This window comes from Elephas maximus, chromosome 2 (assembly GCF_024166365.1).
Source record: "Elephas maximus indicus isolate mEleMax1 chromosome 2, mEleMax1 primary haplotype, whole genome shotgun sequence".
NCBI lineage: Eukaryota > Metazoa > Chordata > Mammalia > Proboscidea > Elephantidae > Elephas > Elephas maximus.
The window spans coordinates 186,935,173-186,956,917 of record NC_064820.1 but is presented as its reverse complement, the minus strand read 5'-3'; the positions used below and the strand labels follow the sequence as shown (position 1 = coordinate 186,956,917).

The following is a 21,745-nucleotide window of genomic DNA, read 5'->3' as shown; positions in this document are numbered from 1 at the left end:
AGGATCTTCTGCATTGCTGACATACTTTTCTTTACCTCCATTAAGTCGTATCAATCCGATTTCCCCTTGGTAATAAGGATCAATCACACCAGCCATTATGGTTACTTCTTTCTTTGCCTGTTGGTCCAGAGGCATGAAGAGCCCAAAGTGACCAGGTGGCATTCTTAACATCCAGTTCAATGGAACCAGTGTTGTGTCTCCTGGTGGGAGCATTCCTCTTTTTGGAATTAAGACCTCTAGACCCACAAAGCATAGGGTTGCAAGGACAGGATGCAAAAATTTTGTTAGTGGGTCACTAGAAGTAAAAGTGAGCAGGACCACTTCCATTTCCACCCCTTGATTCCTGGACCCATGAATCCTGGCTATGGGAGATACAGCACCATATAGTGGACACTGGTTTAGAGAATATACAGCCTTCTAGAGAACATTGCTCCAACCCTGCAAGGTATTGCCACCCAGCCAGCGCCATAATTGTGCCTTTAGAAGGCCATTCCATCATTCTAACAAGCCAGCTACTTTAGGATGATGGGGAATATGGTAAGACCAGTGAATTACGTGAGCATGGGCTCATTGCCACACTTCATTTGCAGTGAAGTGAGTTCCTTGATCCAAGGCAATGTTGTGTGGGATATCACGACGGTGAATAAGGCTTTCAGTAAGTCCATGGATGGAAGTTTTGGCAGAAGCATTACAGGCAGGGAAGGCAAATCTGTATCCAGAGTAAGAGTCTATCCCAGTAAGAACAAAACACTGCACTTGCCATGATGAAAATGGTCCAATGTAATCAACCTGCCACCAGGTTACTGGCTGATCACACCTAGGAATGGTGCCATATCGGAGACTCAGTGTTGGTCTCTGCTGCTGGCAGACTGGGAACTCAGCAGTGGCTGTAGCCAAGTTGGCCTTGGTAAGTGAAAGTCCATGTTGCTGAGCCCATGTATAACCTCTTTCCCTGCCAGCATGGCCACTTTGTTCCTGAGCCCATTGGACCATGACAGAAGTGGCTGGGGAAAGAGGCTGACTGGTATCCACGGAATCCATCGTCATATCCACTTGATTGTTAAAATCCTCTCTACTGAGGTCACACTTTGGTGATAATACACATAAAACACAAATATTTTCACTTCTTTGGTCCATTCAGAGAGGTCTATCCACATGCTTCTTCCTCATACCTGCGTGTAACCAATTTTCCAATCACATTCCTTCCAAGTCCCTGACCATCCAGGCAAACCATTGGTCACAGCCCATGAATCAGTACACAATCACACATCTGGCCATCTCTCCTTCCAAGCACTGCTCAAAGTTCTGCCAACTGGGAGGATTTTCCTTCACCACTGTCCTTCCAGGAGGGCCCAGAAAGGGGCTGCAGTACTGCCAGTGTCTGCTTCCAAATTGTGCCTGCATATCACACAGAGCAATCTGTTAACCAGGCGCATGTTTTCTGTTCCTCAGTCAACTAATTGTAAGGAACTCCTTATGAGGCCATAGGTGCAGACTGGGAGAAGGAAAATAACGTGACAGGAGTGGGAACCATGGGCATTTGGGTCACTTCCTCATGTAACTTACTTGTGCCTTCAGGTCCTGATCGAGCCCAATCTCATATACACCACTTCCGTTTAATAATGGAGTGTTGCTGTGCATGTCTGACTTTATGACTGTGTGGGTCAGACCACACCCAGTTCATCATGGGCATCTCAGGCCACATAGTGACTTGGCAACCTATGGTTAAGCAATCAGTCTCTACTAAGGCCTAGTTACAAGCAAAAAGCCGTTTCTCAAAAGGAGAGTAGTTATCTGCAGAGGATGGCAGAGCTTTGCACCAAAATCCTAAGGGTCTGCATTGTGGCTCACCAATAGGGGCCAGCCAAAGACTCCAAACAGCATTTCTATCTGCCACTGACTCTACAAAAACCAATGGATCAGCTGGATCATATGGCCCTAGTGGCAAAGTGCCTTGCACGGCAGCCTTAATCTGTTGCAGAGCCTTCTCTTGTTCTGGGCCGCACACAAAACTAGCAGCTTTTCAAGTCACTTAATAAATAGGCCTTGCCAGCTGAAGACAAACTGCTTCTGGTGGTCCTTCAAAAGCAAATTTGAGAAAAAGGCATTTGCCAGCTCAATAGCTGCATACCAGGTACTAGATGTATTAATTTGCTCAAGCAATGAAACCACATCTGGAACAGCAGCTGCAATTGGAGTCACCACCTGGTTAAGTCTATGATGATCCACTGACATTCTCCAAGATCCATCTGGTTTTTGCATGGGCCAAAAATAGGCAAGCTGAATGGAGATGTGGTAGGAATTACCATCCCTTCCAGTCCTTGATGGTGTCACTAATCTCTGCAGTTCCTCCAGGAATGTGGTATTGCTTTTGGTTTACTATTTTTCTAGGTAGGAGCAGTTCTAATGACCTCCGCTTGGCTTTTCCTATCATAATAGTCCTTACTCCACATGTCCGAGATTCTGCCCATTGCTAAGTATGTCTATTCAAGTTATGCGTTCTGGAACTGGAAAATCACTACAAGGTAGGTGCAGGGACCCATGTGACCACCTGTGAGATGGACCTGTGTTAAGACTCCATTAATAATCTAACCTCCATACAACCTGTAATGGATTGAGTTGTGTTCCCCCCCCCAAAAAAAAAATGTGTGTCAACTTGGCTAGTCCATAATTTTCAGTATTGTGTGATTGTCCACCTTTTTGTTATCTAATGTGATTTTTCTATGTGTTGTAAATCCTACCTCTATGATGTTAATGAGGCAGGATTAGCAGCTATTATGTTAATGAGGCAGGGTTCAATCTATAAGACTAGGTTTTCTTAAGCCAATCTCTTTTGAGATATAAAAGACAGAAGCAAGCAGAGAGACTGGGAGACCTCATTGCCACAAAACCAGAAGAGCCAGGAGCAAGTGTCTTTGGACCCGGTGCCGCTGTACTTCTTAGTTGGCCAGAGATGACATCATTGGCAAGAGAGTACAAAATGGAGGTAGGGAGGGAAGAGCCTCAGCTCTCAGCTTCTCAGCTCTGGGGTATCCTTGAGGGGCTGTGGACTTTCTGAATGAGGATTGCCAAAGGGTCTGAAGGTTACACCTGTGGACTAAAGGTCACCCACTTCCCTGGCAGATGTCTTTTCCTCTCCCCTGAGGGGAACCCCATTGACCGATAGGCAGCAGATGCCTTAAGTTGGAAAGAGGCCAGATCCTGTGAGCCCAGACCTGTATTCATCGAGCAAAACAGGGCCACACAGGCTAGGTGGGTTCAGAGACACCCTTGACATTAGCTTCATACCTTTCAGCATGAATGAGTCTGAAATGGGGGGGGACTTTGTGCTGACACTCTTCCAGGGAGTCAGACAGCTTGGGTGTCCCTGCCGTGAGGAGCTTCTGGCCAGGAACCCACCACCTTCATTGCCCATTTTAGACCCGTATCCCCTCCACCCAGGCCAAACTTTATGGAATAAGATGCAGTGATTGGCCAGGCCGGTGTCACGTGACCACCTGTGGAGCCAGAAATAGGTAGTTGAAGGTAGGAGGGGTGTTTCCCCAAGGAAAAGAGGGAATAGATGTTGGGTCAGCAAAAATGGCAGATGGTAACTATGGCAGTTATTTAGAAAATAGAATATGATATCGATATGATATGATAAGGCAAGGCCGTTGAATCCTTTGTGGACACCAGCACACCAAATAAATATAAATGATAAATGCAGGTGCCAACATTTCGACAGCTAAAAAATAACGCCAAATTTCTCATTAACATTCTTGAAAGTCTAAAACTTTCTTCATGGAGTTCAACATGCTATTTTTATTGGAATTATAAATTAAATTTTAAAATGCAGCCTAGGAGGAAGGGACAGGGAAACTAGATGAACAGAAGCAGAGAACCTGGGGTAGAAAGAGGGAGAGTGTTGACATATTGCAAGGATTGCAGCCAATGTCACAAAACAATTTGTGTATAAATTTTTGAATGAAAAACTAATTTGCTCTGTAAACTTTCATCTAAAGCACAATAAAAAAAAATTTTTTAAATGCAACCTAAAGATTATCTCTTTACCTTAATCGGAGAGAGATTGGAGAAAGACAAAGACAGGCAGAGAGGGAGAGAGTAGTATTAAACGCTGCTCCGTGCCTTAGGACAAAGTATAATTACTGAAGAGGTGTTCATTCACCCTTCAAGTGCATCTTACTCCAATACTGCCCTACCTAGGGTACTACACCAGCCCTGGGTGCATGGCACCACCGAGCAGTTTCTATTAACCCAGTGTCATGGATCTAATTGTCCCAAAAATATGTGTCAACATGGCTAGGCCATGATTCCCAGTATTCTGTGGTGGTCCTCCATTTTGTGATTGTAATTTTATGTCAAGAGGACTAGGATGGGATTGTAACACCCTTACCAGGTCACATCCCTGATCCAATGTAAAAGGAGTTTCCCTGGGGTGTCGCTTGTACCACCTTTTATCTTACAAGAGATAAAAGGAAAGGGAAACAAGCAGAGAGCGGGGGACCTCATAACACCAAGAAAGCAGTGCCTGGAGCAGAGCTCGTCCTTTGGATCCAGAGTCCCTGTACAGAGAAGCTCCTAGTCCAGGGGAAGATTGATGAGAAGGCTGACAGAGAAAGCATTTCCCTGATGCTGACACCCTGAATTTAGCCTACTTTACTGTGAGGAAATAAACTTCTCTTTGTTAAAGCCATCCACTTGTGGTATTTCTGTTATAGCAGCACTAGACGACTAAGATACCCAGTAAGGCCCAACATCCTTCCTCAAGCAAAGTAATGTGTTAATTAAAAGATTAACCAGCTTGACTTGTATTTTTGAGCTGATATCATGGTTAAGTTATCTAAAAGATGAGTGTCAGATGTTTGGGCAGGGGCACAATTTCACTGTTTGCTATAGGTGCAATTTTCCATAGATACACCCTTGGCTATACTGGATTAATAGAAACTGCTCATGGCGCCATGGGCCCGGGGTCGGTGCAGTACATGCCATACTGCCATACCCTAGTTAAGCCTCTGTTAAAACTCAAGGTAACTATTCTCCAGGGACCTTGCTTTGAAAATGATTTTGTCTTCCATCACCTTTTGAAGGTGGCTGATAGCATGGAGAAGTGAAATGTTGCCTAGTTATAGGTAAGAAGGTGAATTGTTGGAAGAAGAAGGTGAAGAAACTGACATTTATCAAGCACACGCTCTTTATCACACATTTATACACATCCTTTCATGTAAGCCCAAAGTAATGCTGCCAGCAGGTTCTGTTCTCCCCATTTAACCAATCAGGTTGAGTGAAACCTGAGTCGCACAACTAGGAAATGGCAGCAATGGGATTTGAACCAGGTTTGCTGACCCCAATGCCCATGTCCTTTCCACTACAACACCATGATTTGCACATAATAAGTCCTTGATAAACGTGGATTGTTGAACACTTTCCCAGCTACAGGGTGTCTTGTGAAAGACACTGGAGCTCATGGGATTAAGGAAAGCCGACAAGCTAATAAATCAGAAGACTGAAACCAGACCTGGTGTGAGCATTGACATAAAGCCGATGCAGCTATTGGGGAAATGAAGAGAGCAGTTCCCTTTTATAGAGTGACTGCAGTGTGCCAGAAGTTTTGTACGTTTATCCCCCATTCTCACAGAAATTCTGCAAGGTAGGTATTGGTATCCCCATAACATAGACGAAGAACCTGAATTTAGAGAAGTGAAGTCACTGCCCAGGATTACACAGCTAGCAAACTGCAGAGCTGGGCTTCCAGTTGGGTCGGCTGAGCCTAAAACTGTGCTTTTCCAGTCCACCAGGCTGCCCCACCCCCGTTTTGGATATGAGAACAATGATCTCTATTCTATGTTTTCCGTAGGGGTGGGGAAAGCTGAGCTGCACGAAGTATTTCTAAAGATAGGAGGAGGTTGTGAGCCCAGGAAACCAAGGTCAGTGACCTGAGTCTCATAGGCAGACCTCAGCCCATGACCACCCAGGCACAGCTGGAGAGGCTAGTCTTTCCCCAACCAGCCTTCAGTTCACACCCATCACGGTCATCTTCCATATACATCCTCCAGGACTCAGAACTTTTCAGCTGATGGTGCCGATGCAGTGTTATCACCAATGTCCTCTCTCTGCTCACGCACGAGAGCAAAAGCACTGGAATTAAGAGTTTAAAACGCCGAGCTTGGGTGTCCTAGGGCTGCCGCTGACTCACTGTGTCACCTGGATAAATTATGCCATCTCTCTGAGCATCTGCAAAAAAGGGAGTAGACTGATAAACTCTACTTGCAGCCCAGAAAAGTTACCTGGCAAGAATTTACAATGAGGAACTAATGTGAAAACACTTTGTAAAAACTATGAAGCACCCTGAACTTAAGAATTAATCCCAGATGCAGGATCTAATCTAATGTCTTTATTTACAGCTGAGGAAACTGAGGTCTTGAAAAGAAAAATGACTCGCCCCAGGTCACCCAGTTTCCTGGGCGTAAACGATGTTAAAGAGGGGAGAGGCAGGGCAGTGTGTGATTTTCAAGACCCCATATCAGTACACCAACCTTCATTGTTGTTGCTGTTAGTTGCCATCAAGTCGGCTCCAACTCGTGGCAACCCCAAGTACAACAGAAAGAAATATTGCCTGGTCCTGTACCATCTTCTTGGTCATTGGTATGCTTGAGTCCATTGTTGTGGCCACCATATATTCTGAGTGTTCTCCAACCTAGAGGCACATCTATCAGACAATGTTCTATTGTGATTCATAGAGTTTTCCTTGACTAATTTTCAAAGTAGATCACCAAGCCTTTCTTCCTATTCCTAGTCTGGAAGCTCCACTGAAACCTGTCTACCATGGGTGACCCTGATGGTATTTGAAATACCAATGGCATAGCTTCTAGCATCACAGCAACGCGCAAACCACACAGTACAACAAACTGACAGGTTGGTAGATAGACCTTCACAGATGGAAAGAAATACATCCAACCAACACAAAGAAAGTCCACAGGGATCTTGCCCAAAATATGTTCTATAACTCTATCCTGTATTTCTTCCTCCTGGGGAACAAAAGAAGGTGCCCTGGTGGTGCAGTGGTTAAAGCACTCAGCTGCTAACTGAAAGGTTGGAGGTTCAAACCCACCAGCCACTCCACGGGAAAAGACATGGCAGTCTGCTTCCAGCCTTTCAAGATTTACAGCCTCGGAAACCCTATGGGACAGTCCTACTCTGATAGCGTCACTGTGAGTCAGGAGCAACTCAACAGCAGTGGGTTTTTGGTTTGGGGAGCACAAGAGGGTAGGCATTTAGCTCCACGGGAAAATTATTGAAGCCAGAGAGGAAATAGGCAGCCAGCAGCGCCCCGTGAGCTAGCTCTTTATCCAGACACACAGGGAAGACAAGAGACGCCTACATCTCCAATTTCGTCCACTTACAATTTCAAAGCCCTGCCCATGATGTCAATCCAAGAAATGCCCGACCTAGCCCGAGTTTATGATGTGTGTCTCCAAAGTGCTGCCCATTCCCGAGGCCAGGTGTAGCCACTTGGAATTTAAGGGGCAATTTGATCCTGTAGCTGTTTCCCCATGCTTTTCTGCCTGATTATAAATACAGCTTTGTGAAAATCCAGTGGCACCACAGGCTTCAACTGGGCTGCATTTCTTCAAAATGCAACTTTCCTTCATGGGCACAGAGCATCTGTTTCAAGTCAAGGACCAGGGCAAGACTGTCTCCCACAAAGCTTGGAACAGAGGCCTCATTTGTGGGACTTGAAACCTAGTGGCCTGAGATAATTGGCCTCCAAACCAAATCCAGCTGCCTGGCCCTGATCAGAAACTGCTGGGTGTCTTTTTTCTAAATTGATTTAATTCCTACCCCAAGCCACCTAACTTTGTCTCCTTTCTTTCTCTGGCCTAACTAACTCCTGGAAAGTGGAATCTAGAAAAGGCTGGGGACTACCTGGGTGGGTCCCAAGGCTTCAGTAAGAAAAGGCAGTGCTTGAGGGTGCAAAGGGTTGCGGGGGGGTGGGTGCCAGTGGTGGTTCAATGGTAGAATTCTTACCTTCCTTATGGGAGACCCAGGTTCAACTCCCAGCCAATGTACCTAATGTGTCTTACTACCCATCTGCCAGTGAAGGTTTGCATGTTGCTATGGTGCCAAACAAGTTTCAGCGGTGCTTCCAGGCTCAGATGAACTAGAAGGATAGGCCTGGCTATCTACTGAAAATTGGCCAATGAAAACCCCATGGAGCACAATGCTCTGATCTCGTTGTGCATGGGTCACTGTCAGTTGGGGGTGACTCGAGGGCAGCTAACAACAACAAGGGTGCAAAGGAATGTGGAAGAAACCCAGAGACAAATGATCAGAGATTGTATGAGTCCATTTATATGAAATATCCAGAATAGTAGTTGCCAGGGGCTGGAGGGAGGGGGAATGATGAGGGACTGCTCAACAAGTATAGGGTCAGGTGATGTAAATGTTTTCTAGATGGGTGTGTGTGTGTGTGTGTATGATGGTTGCACAATAATGTGAATGTACTAAATGAGACCGAATCATACACTTTAAAATGGTTGATTTTATGTTATGTGAATTTCACCTCAATAAAAAACAAAAAAAGACGGAAGAAAAACAAAACGAATGAGGAAGGAAGCTCTACAGCTCCTGGCACTTTCACAAGAGAAAGCAGAGACACCCAGATGACAGCACAAGACCTTTTCTAAATTAAACCCCTCCCTTTCCAATCCAAACTCTGGCTTAACACCCTGAGCAGGTTCCCTGGGGGTATGGCTGAGAAACTGTACCTTGAGCTAGCTGGTTGGCCTCCCAAAGCTAAGAAAGTTCTGCCTCTTTGGTGAATCAGGTCAGTTATGGACTCTTTTCTCTGATAGATCATGTTTTTAAACAGAGGTGCACTTCCTATTCCAGGAGCAGAAAATGAAATAAAATGGAGTGAAGCACAGTGAGACAAAGAAAATGTTCTGTTTTTATTTAGGACTCTCTGTCCACCTATTCAGAAGGGCTATAAATGTACATTCATTTTTTTAACTTGAAATTTATTCCTGTTAGAGTTCCCATTCTGCTGCATAGCACAAACATAATTTCAGTCAGAGTCAGTCTGTGACTCCCTTCCCCCAGGGTTATACCTAAACCCCAAGGTCTCCTGTCTGATGAAGATGTCAGCTCCTTCCTGTCATCAGATAGTCATGCTAGCTGCGAGATGTCCTGATATTCATTCGGACATCTGGGTATCTGATCTGTCTTGATTACCGTTACCTGTCTATCTGCTAAGTCTTCTCCAGCTTCTCTTGCCTCTTCTCTGTTCCCTTGGAGTGTCTGGGAATACTTGGTAGCTTCTTTCCAATGCTGGCACTATAAGAATGAGGTGCAGCTAAGTCCTTGTTGCTCTTAGATACAAAAGAAAATCATTGTGCTGTTCCCCTAAACTATCCTGGGCACTGGAAACTCTTCAAGGATTACACAGACATAGGATGCAGCCATTTGTATTCTACTTCTTTCATGGACTGAATTATGTCCCCAAAAATATGTGTCATAAATCCTAACCTTTATATACCTGTAGATGTAATCCCATTTGGGAATAAGTTTCTTTGTTATGTTAATGAGGACATGTCAGTGTAGGGTGTCCCTTAAACCAATCACTTTTGAGATATAAAAGAGCAGGTTAAGCACAGAAGGAAGAAAACACAAAGGGGGAAAGATAGATGTTAGCTGGTGATCGCCAAGGAACACCAAGATCTCTGGAGAAGCTGAGACAAGGATTTTTCCCCAGAGCAGACAGAAAGAGCCTTCCCATAGAGCCCGTGCCCTGAATTTAGACTTCTAGCCTCCTAAACTATGATAAACAAGGAGCCCTGGTGGTGCAGTGGTTGAGCACTCAGCTGCTAACCAGAAGTTTAGCAAACCCACCAGCTGGTCCTCAGGGGAAAGATGTGGCAGTCTGCTTCCGTAAAGATTCCAAAAAAACTCACTGCTGTTGAGTCGATTCCAACTCATAGTGAACCTATAGGACCGAGTAGAACTGCCCCTTAGGGCTTCCAAGGGAGTGCTGGTGAATTCAAACTGCTGGCCTTTTGGTTAGCAGCCAGCCTCTTTAGAACTGTGCCACCAGGGCTCCTCATAAGATTATAGCCTTGGAAACCTTATGGGGCAGTTCTATTCTGTCCTATAGGGTCACTATGAGTTGCAATCAACATGATGGCAATGGGTATTGGTATAAACCATGAGAAAATAATGTTTGGTTTGTTGAAGTCACCCACTTGTGGTATTTCTGTTATAGCAGCACAAAGACACCACCATATGGCGCAGGAAGTTCTCTAGGTATTTGCCCTTTTTCCAAGTTCAGCCTGCAAAGTGGGCACAAGTCTCCTCTATTCTCAGATTCTCAAAAACTATGTCAAATCGACATCTGACTTTAAGGCAGTTACTTCCTGCTGCACAACATTATCTCTTTGCATTGAATTGGTGTCTTAGAACGATATCAATCTTCTTTTTTTCTTCATTAACTTTTTATTGCTCTTTTCAATGTACACAGCATTCACAAATGCAGCAATTATATGTTGAGCAGGAAAGGGGAAGGCTCTTTATGTTCAACTTACCGTATATTAGAACTCATTACTTCACTAGAGCTGTTGGAAAAACTCAAAATAAGATCAGCTTCTTACAAAACAAGTGTAATTAACCACAAAAAGTAGGTGGGCTCAGTTACTAAGCTACTCAGCCCAGAGTTAGTTTCTCTTACATAAATAACATGATATAGATTAGACTGCCTAAAGAAGTGGTAGTATGAGGGTGGACCTACTTTATAGCAAAAAGTGAACTGCATAGTTTTGTTAATGGTGAAAATTAAAATTTTTTTTTTCTTAAAGGAGGACTATACATTGATTACTAAGAATCCACAGTCAAATGCAATGTATAATTTTACATTTTAAACAGTGCTTAATTCTTGACATGCAGTATAGTAGACCTGTAGTCACTTAAAATGTTTAATGGCAGAGTCAGCTTCATAGCTTCATGACTCATTGCTGTCCCTTGGAACTCAAACTTAAGGCACCCCCAGCGGTAAACAGTGTGATGTAATAGAGACATGGATAAAGGGCCAAAGATCTGGGTTCTTGTCCCACATCTGTAACTGAGTAGTTATTTGAATTTGAAGAAGTCACTTAACCTCACTTTGATTATTCTTCTATAAAATGGGGACAATAACGTATTTCAAAGCAAGGAACTTAACTAACAATCAGCTATATTCAAGTAACCTGTGGTCTGATATAGCCCATTCTTACTACCTCCTCTCTGCAAGGCACAGGCTGGGCATTGAGAGAAATGAAAACATGAATAATAATTAGTTCTTCATCTCAAGTGACAAGGTCAGGAAACAATTTATACATCTAGTAGACTTGCTGACACAACTTTTTTTTTTTTTGTATTGTGCTTTAAGTGAAAGTTTACAATTCAAGTCAGTTTCTCATACAAAAACTTATACACACATTCTTATATGACCCCAGTTGCTCACCCCACAATGTGACAGCACACTCCTCCTCTCCACCCTGTATTTCCCATGTCCATTCAATCAGCTCCTTTCCCCCTCTGCCTTCTCATCTCACCTCCAGACAGGAGCTGCCCAAATAGTCTCATGAGAAAGACATCAATCCTTTAACAGCAGTTGGGGTGAAAAACTGAGACTTTCCAACACTGAATAGCCAAAGTGTTGTTAATGGGGTTCAAAAACAGAAACCTGCTGTTACAGATTAAATCGTGTGTCCCCAAAATATGTGTTGGAATCGCAACCTATGGATGCTATCCTGTTTGGAAACAGGTTTTGTTGTTATATTTAGATCACACCCAAGTAGGGTGGGTTCTAAATCTAATCATTTCTGAGCTATAAAAAGCCATAATAGACACAGATATATATATACACACACACAGTGGGGGAAACAGATGCCATGTGGCAATTATCAAGGAATGAAGGACCACTCGGGGCTACCAACAAATTGACATGGCCAAGACCCTAATATGAACTTTTAACCTCCAGAACTGTGAAAAAATAAACTTCTGTTCTTTAAAGCCACACTATGGTATTTCTGTTACAGCAGCACTAGGAAACTGAGACACCTGTCAAGGAGAAGTATATCACTGTGTCTCTGCCTGCTGTGTACCCACTATCACTCACCCTCACTTGGTCAAGGTTCCTTGTTCCCTATAGAAAACCTGCATGAAGGAGTTAATTTGAGGAAGTAAAAGACACCAGAGTTTATATAAAAATGGGTATCTAAAAAATTCAAGGCGATGCATAAATCTTGAAAACACTATGCTAAGTGAAAGAAGTCGTACACAAAAAGCCACGTATTACATGATTCCATTAATATGAAATATCTCTAATAAGCAAATCCATAGAGACAGAAAGCATATTAGTGGTTGCAAGAGGTTTGGAGGAGGGAGTAACAGGGAGTGATTGCTTAATGGGTAGGAGTCTTGGTTTCTTTTTAAGGTGATGAAAATATTCTGGAATTTGATATCGGTGATGGTTACACAACATTGTGAATATAGTGGAAGTCAATTGAACACTCTAAAATGGCTAATTTTATGTTATGTAAATTTTATCTCAATAAAAAAAAATTCAGGGCATGCTTGGGTTTGGTAATTAAGACCATTTTATCACAGGTTGGAGAACTCAGGGAAGGGATCTGTATTGGAACAACGCTGGTGGGGGTGGTGTCAACTCCTAGGCTTCGCCCTGGGATGTGTAGCTCAGGACAGCTTCTTGCTTAACTCCATCATCTTGAACACTCTCCTTTAAAATACTTGATGTGTCTGGTTCAGATTCTTCAATCCCTTGGTAAGTCTTAACTGGAACATAAGGGAATTCTGAAGTTGGGGAAGTTGCTTATTTTCAAACAACTAGAAATGTCTAGCTCTGAAAGCATAGACTTATAGCCCCAACAGAAGGCATCCACCTACTCTGGGAAAGAGTCTTCTAGTCTTATCTCCCTCTCCTTCAAGCCCTCCATGAAAGAAAGAAGACATTCTCTAATAAGAGTAGTGGCTACCTCTGGTTAAAGTCTTACTATGTGCCAGGTCTGGTGCTGAGCATTTCTTTTAATTCTCTCTCTCTCACACACACACACACGTACACACACAACTATGAAGTTGGTATTATCATTCCCCTCTTACAGATGAGAATACAAGGACCCAAGTACTTAAGTGACTTGTTTAAGATCACACAGATGTCAAGTGGCAGGGCTGGGTTTCAAATTTAATATTGCCTCCACAGCCAATATTCTTAATTATTATACTATACAGCCTCTTTCCTATTAGCCCCGGTGAATTTATCTTAGGGCTTTTTGTCATTGCGCCATTAGTTGCTTAGTTCTTCCATATTTACTGGTTTGAAATGCTAGAGGGAAAATTTCTGGTTCTTGTAATAGCAGAATAGCTTATATCAAACTAACTCTCTCTTATGTAACAATTCTATAATCTAGACAAAATATTTTTTTTAAAAAGCAACAGCTTGAAGATGCTGGTCAGCAACCAAAGCAGGCAGAAATGGGAGGTGGGGTAGGAATTAAACTTTTAAAAGAAAAGAAGCATGTTGGGTGAGAACCAGATTTAACTGGCTCTTCCTCTGAAGGCACATTCCTTTTTGCACTCTGCCTGGGGGATAAAGTGCCTGGAAGTTAAGGGAGAAAATCTTGTAAATAAGGGAACTACAGAAGATGTGCTCTAAGATCTATGTACAATTTCTCTTCAAATTCTTGGCCAACTTCTGAATATTTGTGGGATGAGACTCTAAGTTACCTGGAAGAAAGCAACTGCAGGAAGACTAAAGAGCTGGCAGAGTTTAGAGTTCAAGTTCTGCCAAGTTAGAATAGTTTGGTAAACACTGTGACCTTTTCAATGAAACCCTTTCAGGGCCACACCTTAAGAGTAAGAACCACATCCTAGAACTATGATCTACACCTAGGAATATGGACAAAACTGAAAGAGACCTGCTTCAATAAAGGCTAAAAACAAGCTTTCACAGGATTGAAGTGACCTGTCACCACTACGCCACCAGGGTTTCCATTGTTTTTGTTTGTTTTGGTCAGCAATTTAGCCATCTTCTAGAACAAAACAGTCTTCAGAGGAAGATAACAGAATCCAGAGACTAGAGAATACATTACTTACAATGTCTAATGTACAATTAAAAATTACTTGGCATACACCAAAAAGTGGAAACAACTCAAGTGTTCATCAACTGATGAATGGATAAACAAAACATGGTATATTCATACAATGGAATATTATTCAGCCATAAAGATAAATGAAGTTTTGATACATTCTAAGACATGGATGAACCTTGAAAACATTATGCTGAGTGAAATAAGTCAGACACAAAATGACAAATACTGTACGGCTCCACGTATATGGAGTTAGAATAGGAAAATGTATAGATACAAAAGTTTATCAGTAGTTGCCATGGGCTAGGGTAGGAGAAATGGGGAGTTATTAAAAAAAAAAAAAAATTACTTAAGGGGTACTGATTTTCTATTTAGGGGGATAAAATTGGATAGTGGTAATGGTTGCACAACACGTTGAATGAAATTAATATCACTGTATTGTACACTTAAAAATGGTTTAAATGGTAATATTTTGATATATATGTTTTACCATAATAAAAACATAAATAAAATGTAAATTACTTGGCATACAAATAACCAGGAAAATGTGTCATTCAAGAAAACAAACAGTCAAGAGAAACAGAGTCAAAGACAACACAGATATTGGAATGAGCACACAAAGACCTTAAAATAACTTATAAATACATTTTTTTTAATTTATAGGAAAAGGTGAATATAAGAGCCAGTAAATTTCAGAAGTGATAAGAAAACTCTAAAAATTAAGCCAAATGTAAATGTAAAAACTGAAAATACAGTGTTTAAAGTTAAAAATTCACTGGATAAGATAAAAGCATACTGGACACTATAACAGTATAAGTAAAATTGAAGACAGATCAATAGGCTATCTAAACAACAGGGAGAAAAAATATTTTTAAAACATGAAAAGATATTGATGGTTGCACAACATTGTGAATATAATTAATGCCACTGAATTATACACTCAAAAATGGTGAAAATGGCAAATTTTACATTTTATATATTTTACAAAACAAACAAAAATGAACAGAGCCTCAATGACCTACGGGAATATCAAGTGGCCTGATGTCTTATATGCATCATTGGAGTTCCAGAAGGGGAAGAGAGAGAAAATTGGTTAGAAAAAAATATCTGAAGAAATAATGGCTTGAAGAATATCAAGGTGCTGTGCTTTCAATAATGATTCTAGAATAGTTCAGTGCTCAACACTATGTGAACATATCAAAAAATAATAATAATGGCTGAAATTTTTTGCATGCTCAATAGAAAATTTCAATCTATAGACTTAAGAAACTCCAAAAAAATCTCAAACATGGTAAGTACAAAGAATATCACACCTAGAGACATCATAATCTAACTGCTGTCAACTGAAGATACAGAGAAAACTCTTAAAACTACCCAGAGAAAAAAGACACATTACATACTAAGGAACAAGTATAAGGCAGCTTACCACTCATTAGAAACAATGGAGGCCAGAATACAATGGGATGACATCATTAAAGTGCTAAAGAAAAGTAAGAGGTCCACCCCTGCAACACCTGTGAAAAACCTACCCACGCATCAAAATTATTTTCGTCATCCATTTGGTATCAATAGAAAAAGAATTTAACATTTTATCATTGATACAAAGGCAACCCTGAGCTTTTAGTTCAAATACCAGCTCTACAAGTTCATTATCTATGTGTCATTTATCCTCTGTGAACCTGAGCCATCATCTGTAAAAATGGAATGATAATAATACCTATACTTCTTAGGGTTGCTGTGAAAATTAAATAAGATATAAATGTAAAGTACTGTGAAAATTAAATAAGATATAAATGTAAAGTACTTAGCACAGTGTCTAGTATATAATGGGCTACAGACAACAAGGTAGGCAAGGGTTGCAGAAGACATAGAAGATGTTATCCATGCCCCTCTAAGTTACTTTCTGACTAGCTCAGTAACCAAGCTCCATGGCCAAAGATACGGGATATGCTGATAGACTGAGACCTTGATCACAATCACATCTTTGATGCCAGTGGGACCACATCTGAGCTATATGGGCTGAGGATATAAGGCGAGAACTACCTAGTTTAAAGCTAGAGGTTGTTGTTAAAAGAATGGATAATGGAGGTGGGAAGGCAAAGAACAAATGTTCACATTGGACTCTAAAGGTAAATCACAATCCTTTCCTCAAAGAATGCACGCATAAGGAAACAAAGTGTTATACAGACAGAATTCAAGATGCTAAGCATTAGGATCCAGGGCTAATGTTTGCCCAATCCAAGAAAATATTACAGAATAATCAAAAGTGGGAAAACGGACAAGCATGCTGCTAGATAAATCCATGTCTGTTCAAGTCCAAATAATATTACAGAATAGGCGAGAGTTGGAAAATGGACAAGCATGCTGCCACAGCCTTGTCTGCCTGAGTCTGAGCCCAAGGAAATTACGGAGTCTTCAGTATACATTAATGTTTCAAAACGGGCAAAACCATTGAAAGCTTCACCTTTTCACAGATTGGCTAGAAACTATGATCCTACATTTTTAATTGTCTTTCTTAACAATCATTGTTACAGGTTTCAGTAACAACAATCAGAAGAGTCTTCATTGGTCCAACAAATTTTCTATTCACTAAATGCTAATAGAAAAAGATAAGAGTGAAAAGTCTTTTGTGTTGTGTTTGATTGGCTTACAGTGAACGGTTCCCTAAAAGATATTTTCCAAGATTATCCTAGCTATTGTCTTTATACCTCAGGGCTCAGTTGATGTGTCCTTGTGAGTCCTTGTGAGCCTTGTGAGCCCTGCTCCAGCTGGGTCACAATCTCTCTGCTCAAGGACAGGGAATAATGATTTCAGTGTTATTTCCTAAATTGCATGCATGTATAAAAAATCTGAAGTGTAATTACTTTGAAAACTCTTTCACAGTTTTAATCATTATCATATACCTATCTTGTGATCAAGAAAATTTTATTCACATTAGAATGACCAAAAGATATAAGTACTTATGGACACAAAAAAGACATGTACAAGAATATTCAAAGGAGCTTTGTTTATTATAGCCAAAAACTGGAAACAAACCAAATGTCTATCAACAGGAGAAATGGATTAATAAATTGTGGTATATTTGTACAATGGAATACAACAATAAAATGGACAAACTGCAGCTACAGGCGACATCATGAATCCATCTTATGGACATAATGCTGAACAAAAGAAGCCAAATCCCAAAGCAGTATATATTCTTAGATTCCATTCATATAAAATTCAGGAACAGGCTAAACTAACTGATGATTCTAGCGGTCATAATAGTGGTTATCTCTAGGGAGTGGGGGATTTTGACTGGGAAGTGGCAAGAGGGAATCTTCTTAGGTACCATATGTGTTTTATATCTTGATCTAGATGTTACCAATCGCCAATCTGACACAAACGATTCTTGTCTTTTCTGGAGTAAGAATACATGTGAAAGACAAACTTTATCATCAGCAAGCTTTATTTTGCTTGATTCAAGCAAAAGGAGTCAGCGGAAGACTAAGCCTCTCCAAAAGGCTGACTTGAAAAGGGAAGCAAGGCTAGGGCTTATATGTGTTCAATGGAGACAATAGAGTAATGAATATTTAGTGGATTTCTTTCAAGGGGTGGGTAATTCTCAGAATGGCAGTGCATGTTAATTAGGTTGCGTGGGCATCTGGAATCGAAGATGGAACCCGCTGTTATTCAGGATGGAGTCTTCTCGGCAGCCCTTGGCATCACTCATTATGGGATATAGTACAAGCGCACTGATCTTTGGCACTACATCACCATCTTCAGAGGGCTAAGGAAGGTTAAACAGTGGTCACACTTTGTTCTTCTGTGCATGCAGGAACCTATAAAGGAGGAAGGGACTAGAAAAATGCTAAGCAGGAGATAGTAATTCACTGGTTGTTTCAACCTTATCTCATGTTGACAGGGTGTGGTTCCTGTTTACCCAACTCCTAGATGATAATCTTTTTACAGCTCTTTTGTTCCACCAGCAGGATTAACCCTAACTGTCTCACAGGTGATGGCTAAATAAGAGTATGCATATGTAAAAATCTATTAAGCTATACACTTCGGATCCGTGCACTTTACTGAATATATGTTATACCTCAATAAAAAGATGTTAAAAATTATACATGTCAAAATACTCTGAATAACATGTCAAATGTGGTAACACAATTTTCACTTACAGTACATGCTTAAGTTTAAAAAAATCTGAAATAATGTTTTGCAAAACAGTACTTCATGTTGTTCAGGATGATATTTAGTCTATTCAATTTTTTTTTTTTTTTTAATACTGGTCACAAATCACTAAATTGATTTCATCACTCACTAATAGGTCATAACCCATTATTTGAAAAATATAGTTCTAAATAACAGGGAGCCACTGGAGGGTTTTAAGAAGAGGAATGAGTGTCACGAATGGGTTAATGTTTAGAAAGCTCCCTTTGGGACAATGTGGAGAATGAATTCAAGGTGTGAGACTGGAACCTTGGTTCAGGTGAGGATGTCATTAGGTTTGGGGAAGGGCCATGGAGGAGAAGGCCTTGATCCAGGCCTTTCTTTCAGGTTGAGGGTTGTCTGTCTGTCCCTTTTTGCCTCAGCATTGACCTCTCACCCTACATCACATCTCGTTCCTGGTACCCTATATGGAGTCAACCCCACTTAGTTCTGCAGGTGGGATGGCATTTCCCATTGGGAGCTGACAGCTGAAAGAAACCATGCCCATCCCTTCTATTATCAAAGCAGCATTATAAGGCCCTGAGGCAGAAACCTTCCCAGTCTGTCTCTTCACAATAGACAATGGTTGCCTCATGAATACTATTAGAAGCTGGAATCTAGGTAAAAGCTGACAAGGAAAGAAAGCAATCATCTGTGTGTATTCCTTTCCCAGATACTGTGCAAGACATTTTAGGTGTATTGTCTCCTTTCATTCCTGTACAACAACCTTTTGGAATAAATATCATCATAGATGAAGAAAGTGAGATTCAGAGACAGGAAATGACACACCCAAGGTCCCACAACTGGGAAGTGATAAAACCAGCCTTAACACCCAGTTCTGCCTGACAGAAAGCTCTAAGCTCTCTCTGAATGAGAGTTCAAATCATGTGAGTGTTTCCTGTCTTGGTCTGAGATGCCACCTGGAGAGCAAAGTACAGTTCGTGCCAATGCCCAAGGGCTCTGTGAAACCTTCCAGGAGGATGGAGAAACCTCAACTAAGCAGTCGGATCTCTGAAGTGGGATTTCACACACTCTGTCTGAAGTGTGCTATGGCTTTTCCCCCACATACATGAACCTTTTTTCAGCTAGGTCAGGGGTCTTGGGGGTAGCAATTCTTACCACTCTAGCACATGGCACTGAGCAACTTATGCAGTGGCTCTGTTGCCCCATCTCTCTGGCTGTGGAAATAAGGCCAGAGAACTGGGGATGTGTAGCAGGAATTCTGGAGGCTCGAGGAGAGTGGAGGTCTTTGAGGGCTATGCCCAGAGCTGGACTGGTCTGCCCTGCATGGTAGGCCCAGGTTGGCCCAACAACCATTCCTGTGCTTCTACCCAAGTATCTCAAGACCAGGAGAAACCAGTGAAATGCCTTGGCTCTGTCAAAGAAAAAATTACACCGGACAATATTTTGCCAAAAGGCAAGGATGACTTTTATTTGAAAGCAAGTTGCAAGAGAGGGGAAAAGAATAAGGGAAGGAAGGAGCACTGTAATAGGGAAAGAGGGACCACTACAGTGGGGAGAGATCCCAGACCTGTGTCTGAACTCCAGGCCACTGAGACACAGGACTGTGAGCTTTTTATTTTTATTTTTTATTGTATTTTAGATGAAGATTTACAGAACAAACTAGCTTCTCGTTAAGCAGTTAGCACACATATTGTTTTATGACATTGGTTAACAACCCCACAACATGTCAACACTCTCCCTTTTCCAACTTGAGTTCCCTATCGCCAGCTTTCCTGTTCTCTCCTGGGCTGGTGTGCCCCTTTAGTCTTATTTTGTTTTATGGGCCTGTCTAATCTTTGGCTAAAGGGTGAACCTCAGGAGTGACTTCATTACTGAGCTAAAAGAGTGTTCAGAGGCCATACTCTTAGGGTTTCTCCAGTCTCTGTCAGGCCAGTAAGTCTGGTCTTTTTTTGTTAGTTAGAATTTTATTCTACATTTTTCTCCAGCTCTGTCAAGGACCCTCTATTGTGATCCCTGTCAGAGTAGTCAGTGGTGGTAGCTGAGTACCATCTAGTTGTACTGGACTCAGTCTAGTGGAGGCTGTGGTAGTTGTGGCCCATTAGTCCTTTGAACTAATCTTTCCTTTGTATCTTTAGTTTTCTTCATTTTCCCTTCCTCCTGAATGGGTGAGAACAGTGGAGTATCTTAGATGGCCACTCATGAGACAGTGAGCTTTTTAAAAGAAAGTTAAGAGGGGACTGGGTGCATTATAGAGGAGCCCTAGTGGTACAGTGGTTAAAGCGCTTGGTTGCTAACTTAGAGGTCAGTAGTTTGAACCCACCAGCCAATCCACGGGAGAAAGATGTTGCAGCCCACTTCCGTAAAGATTACAACCTTGGAAACACTGTGGGGCAGTTCTACCCTGACCCATAAGGGTCACCATAAGGTCACTATGAGTCAAAATTGACTCAACAGCAATGAGTGTGTGTGTATGTGGGTGAGCTATGCATTGAGGTTGCAATTAGAGCCAGTTTGCTGTAAAGGTTTCTTTTTTTTTTTTAATGGTAAGGCCACCTGGATCCTGGAAGACTAGAGGAGAAGGAGGGGAAGATGGGAAGGGGAAACTGAAGTTGTTCAAACAGAGTAAATCATTAAGTCCTGGTCAATTCCTTGCAGTAAGCCTTGACATTTTCCAGAAGGTAAAATAGCAGGAGGATTTCCTTAACAAAGGGCTTGAGTAAAATTAAATTTTTTATCAGCTCTGAGATAAACACCATGTTTTTTTTTTTTTCAAGTCACCTCCAGAAAATGCTGGAGACAGAGGAGACACTAGTTGGAAGTCCTGAGGTCATTCCAGGCTGGAGTTCACTGAAGGCGGAAGCTAAGAATAAGGAGTATCCCAGCAGCCCCCATCAGTGCTGGGGATAGACCTCCAGGGCTCCTCCATTTACACAGCCCCTCCTTCCCCAACACCATCAGCCAGCCCAATCTCTACTGTCTCTGCCCTGTTCTGTGTCCTGAGAAGCCAGTCTCTGAGTATTGCATCACGTAGGCTCCCTCCCCAGCTGGCTTGGTGGAAGCCCAACTTGCTCTGGTTGTAGCCTTGTTTATTCACGGAAGCTCTTGCCTCCAGAGAGATTTAGGTAAGAGTCAGGCATCTTGCCCACCCCACCCACACCATCCCCACTTCCTTTCTCCTATTGAAGTCCCTATTAGGCTAATGGTTAAAGGCATCACCACCAGCCCACTCACCTAAACCCATAACCGGAGAGTCAACTTGGAGGGCTCACACTCCCTCATTCCTATTCCCCAGTAGTTGCCCCATCTTGATGACTCTACCTCTAGAGTGGTCTTGAATTCCTCACTTCTTTCTATCCCCACTGCTGCAGACAATGCAAGGGCCCCAATCATTCCCCTTTTAAATGATTACAGTAGCCTCAATCTTGCACCCCCTTCCCTTTCCTATACATACC

The 21,745-nt window shown here is 41.9% G+C and overlaps 1 protein-coding gene across 1 annotated transcript in view; it reads left to right on the top strand.

Annotated features, from left to right (window-relative positions):
* SLIT3 (slit guidance ligand 3) overlaps positions 1–21,189 on the top strand; it is a 783,747-nt gene extending 762,558 nt beyond the window's left edge. The window contains exon 36 of the mRNA XM_049874285.1: positions 21,068–21,189. Within this exon, the coding sequence (XP_049730242.1) occupies positions 21,068–21,105 (38 nt within the window). The 3' untranslated portion in view covers positions 21,106–21,189. The remainder of the gene's footprint in view (positions 1–21,067) is intronic.
* Positions 21,190–21,745: the final 556 nt, after the last annotated feature.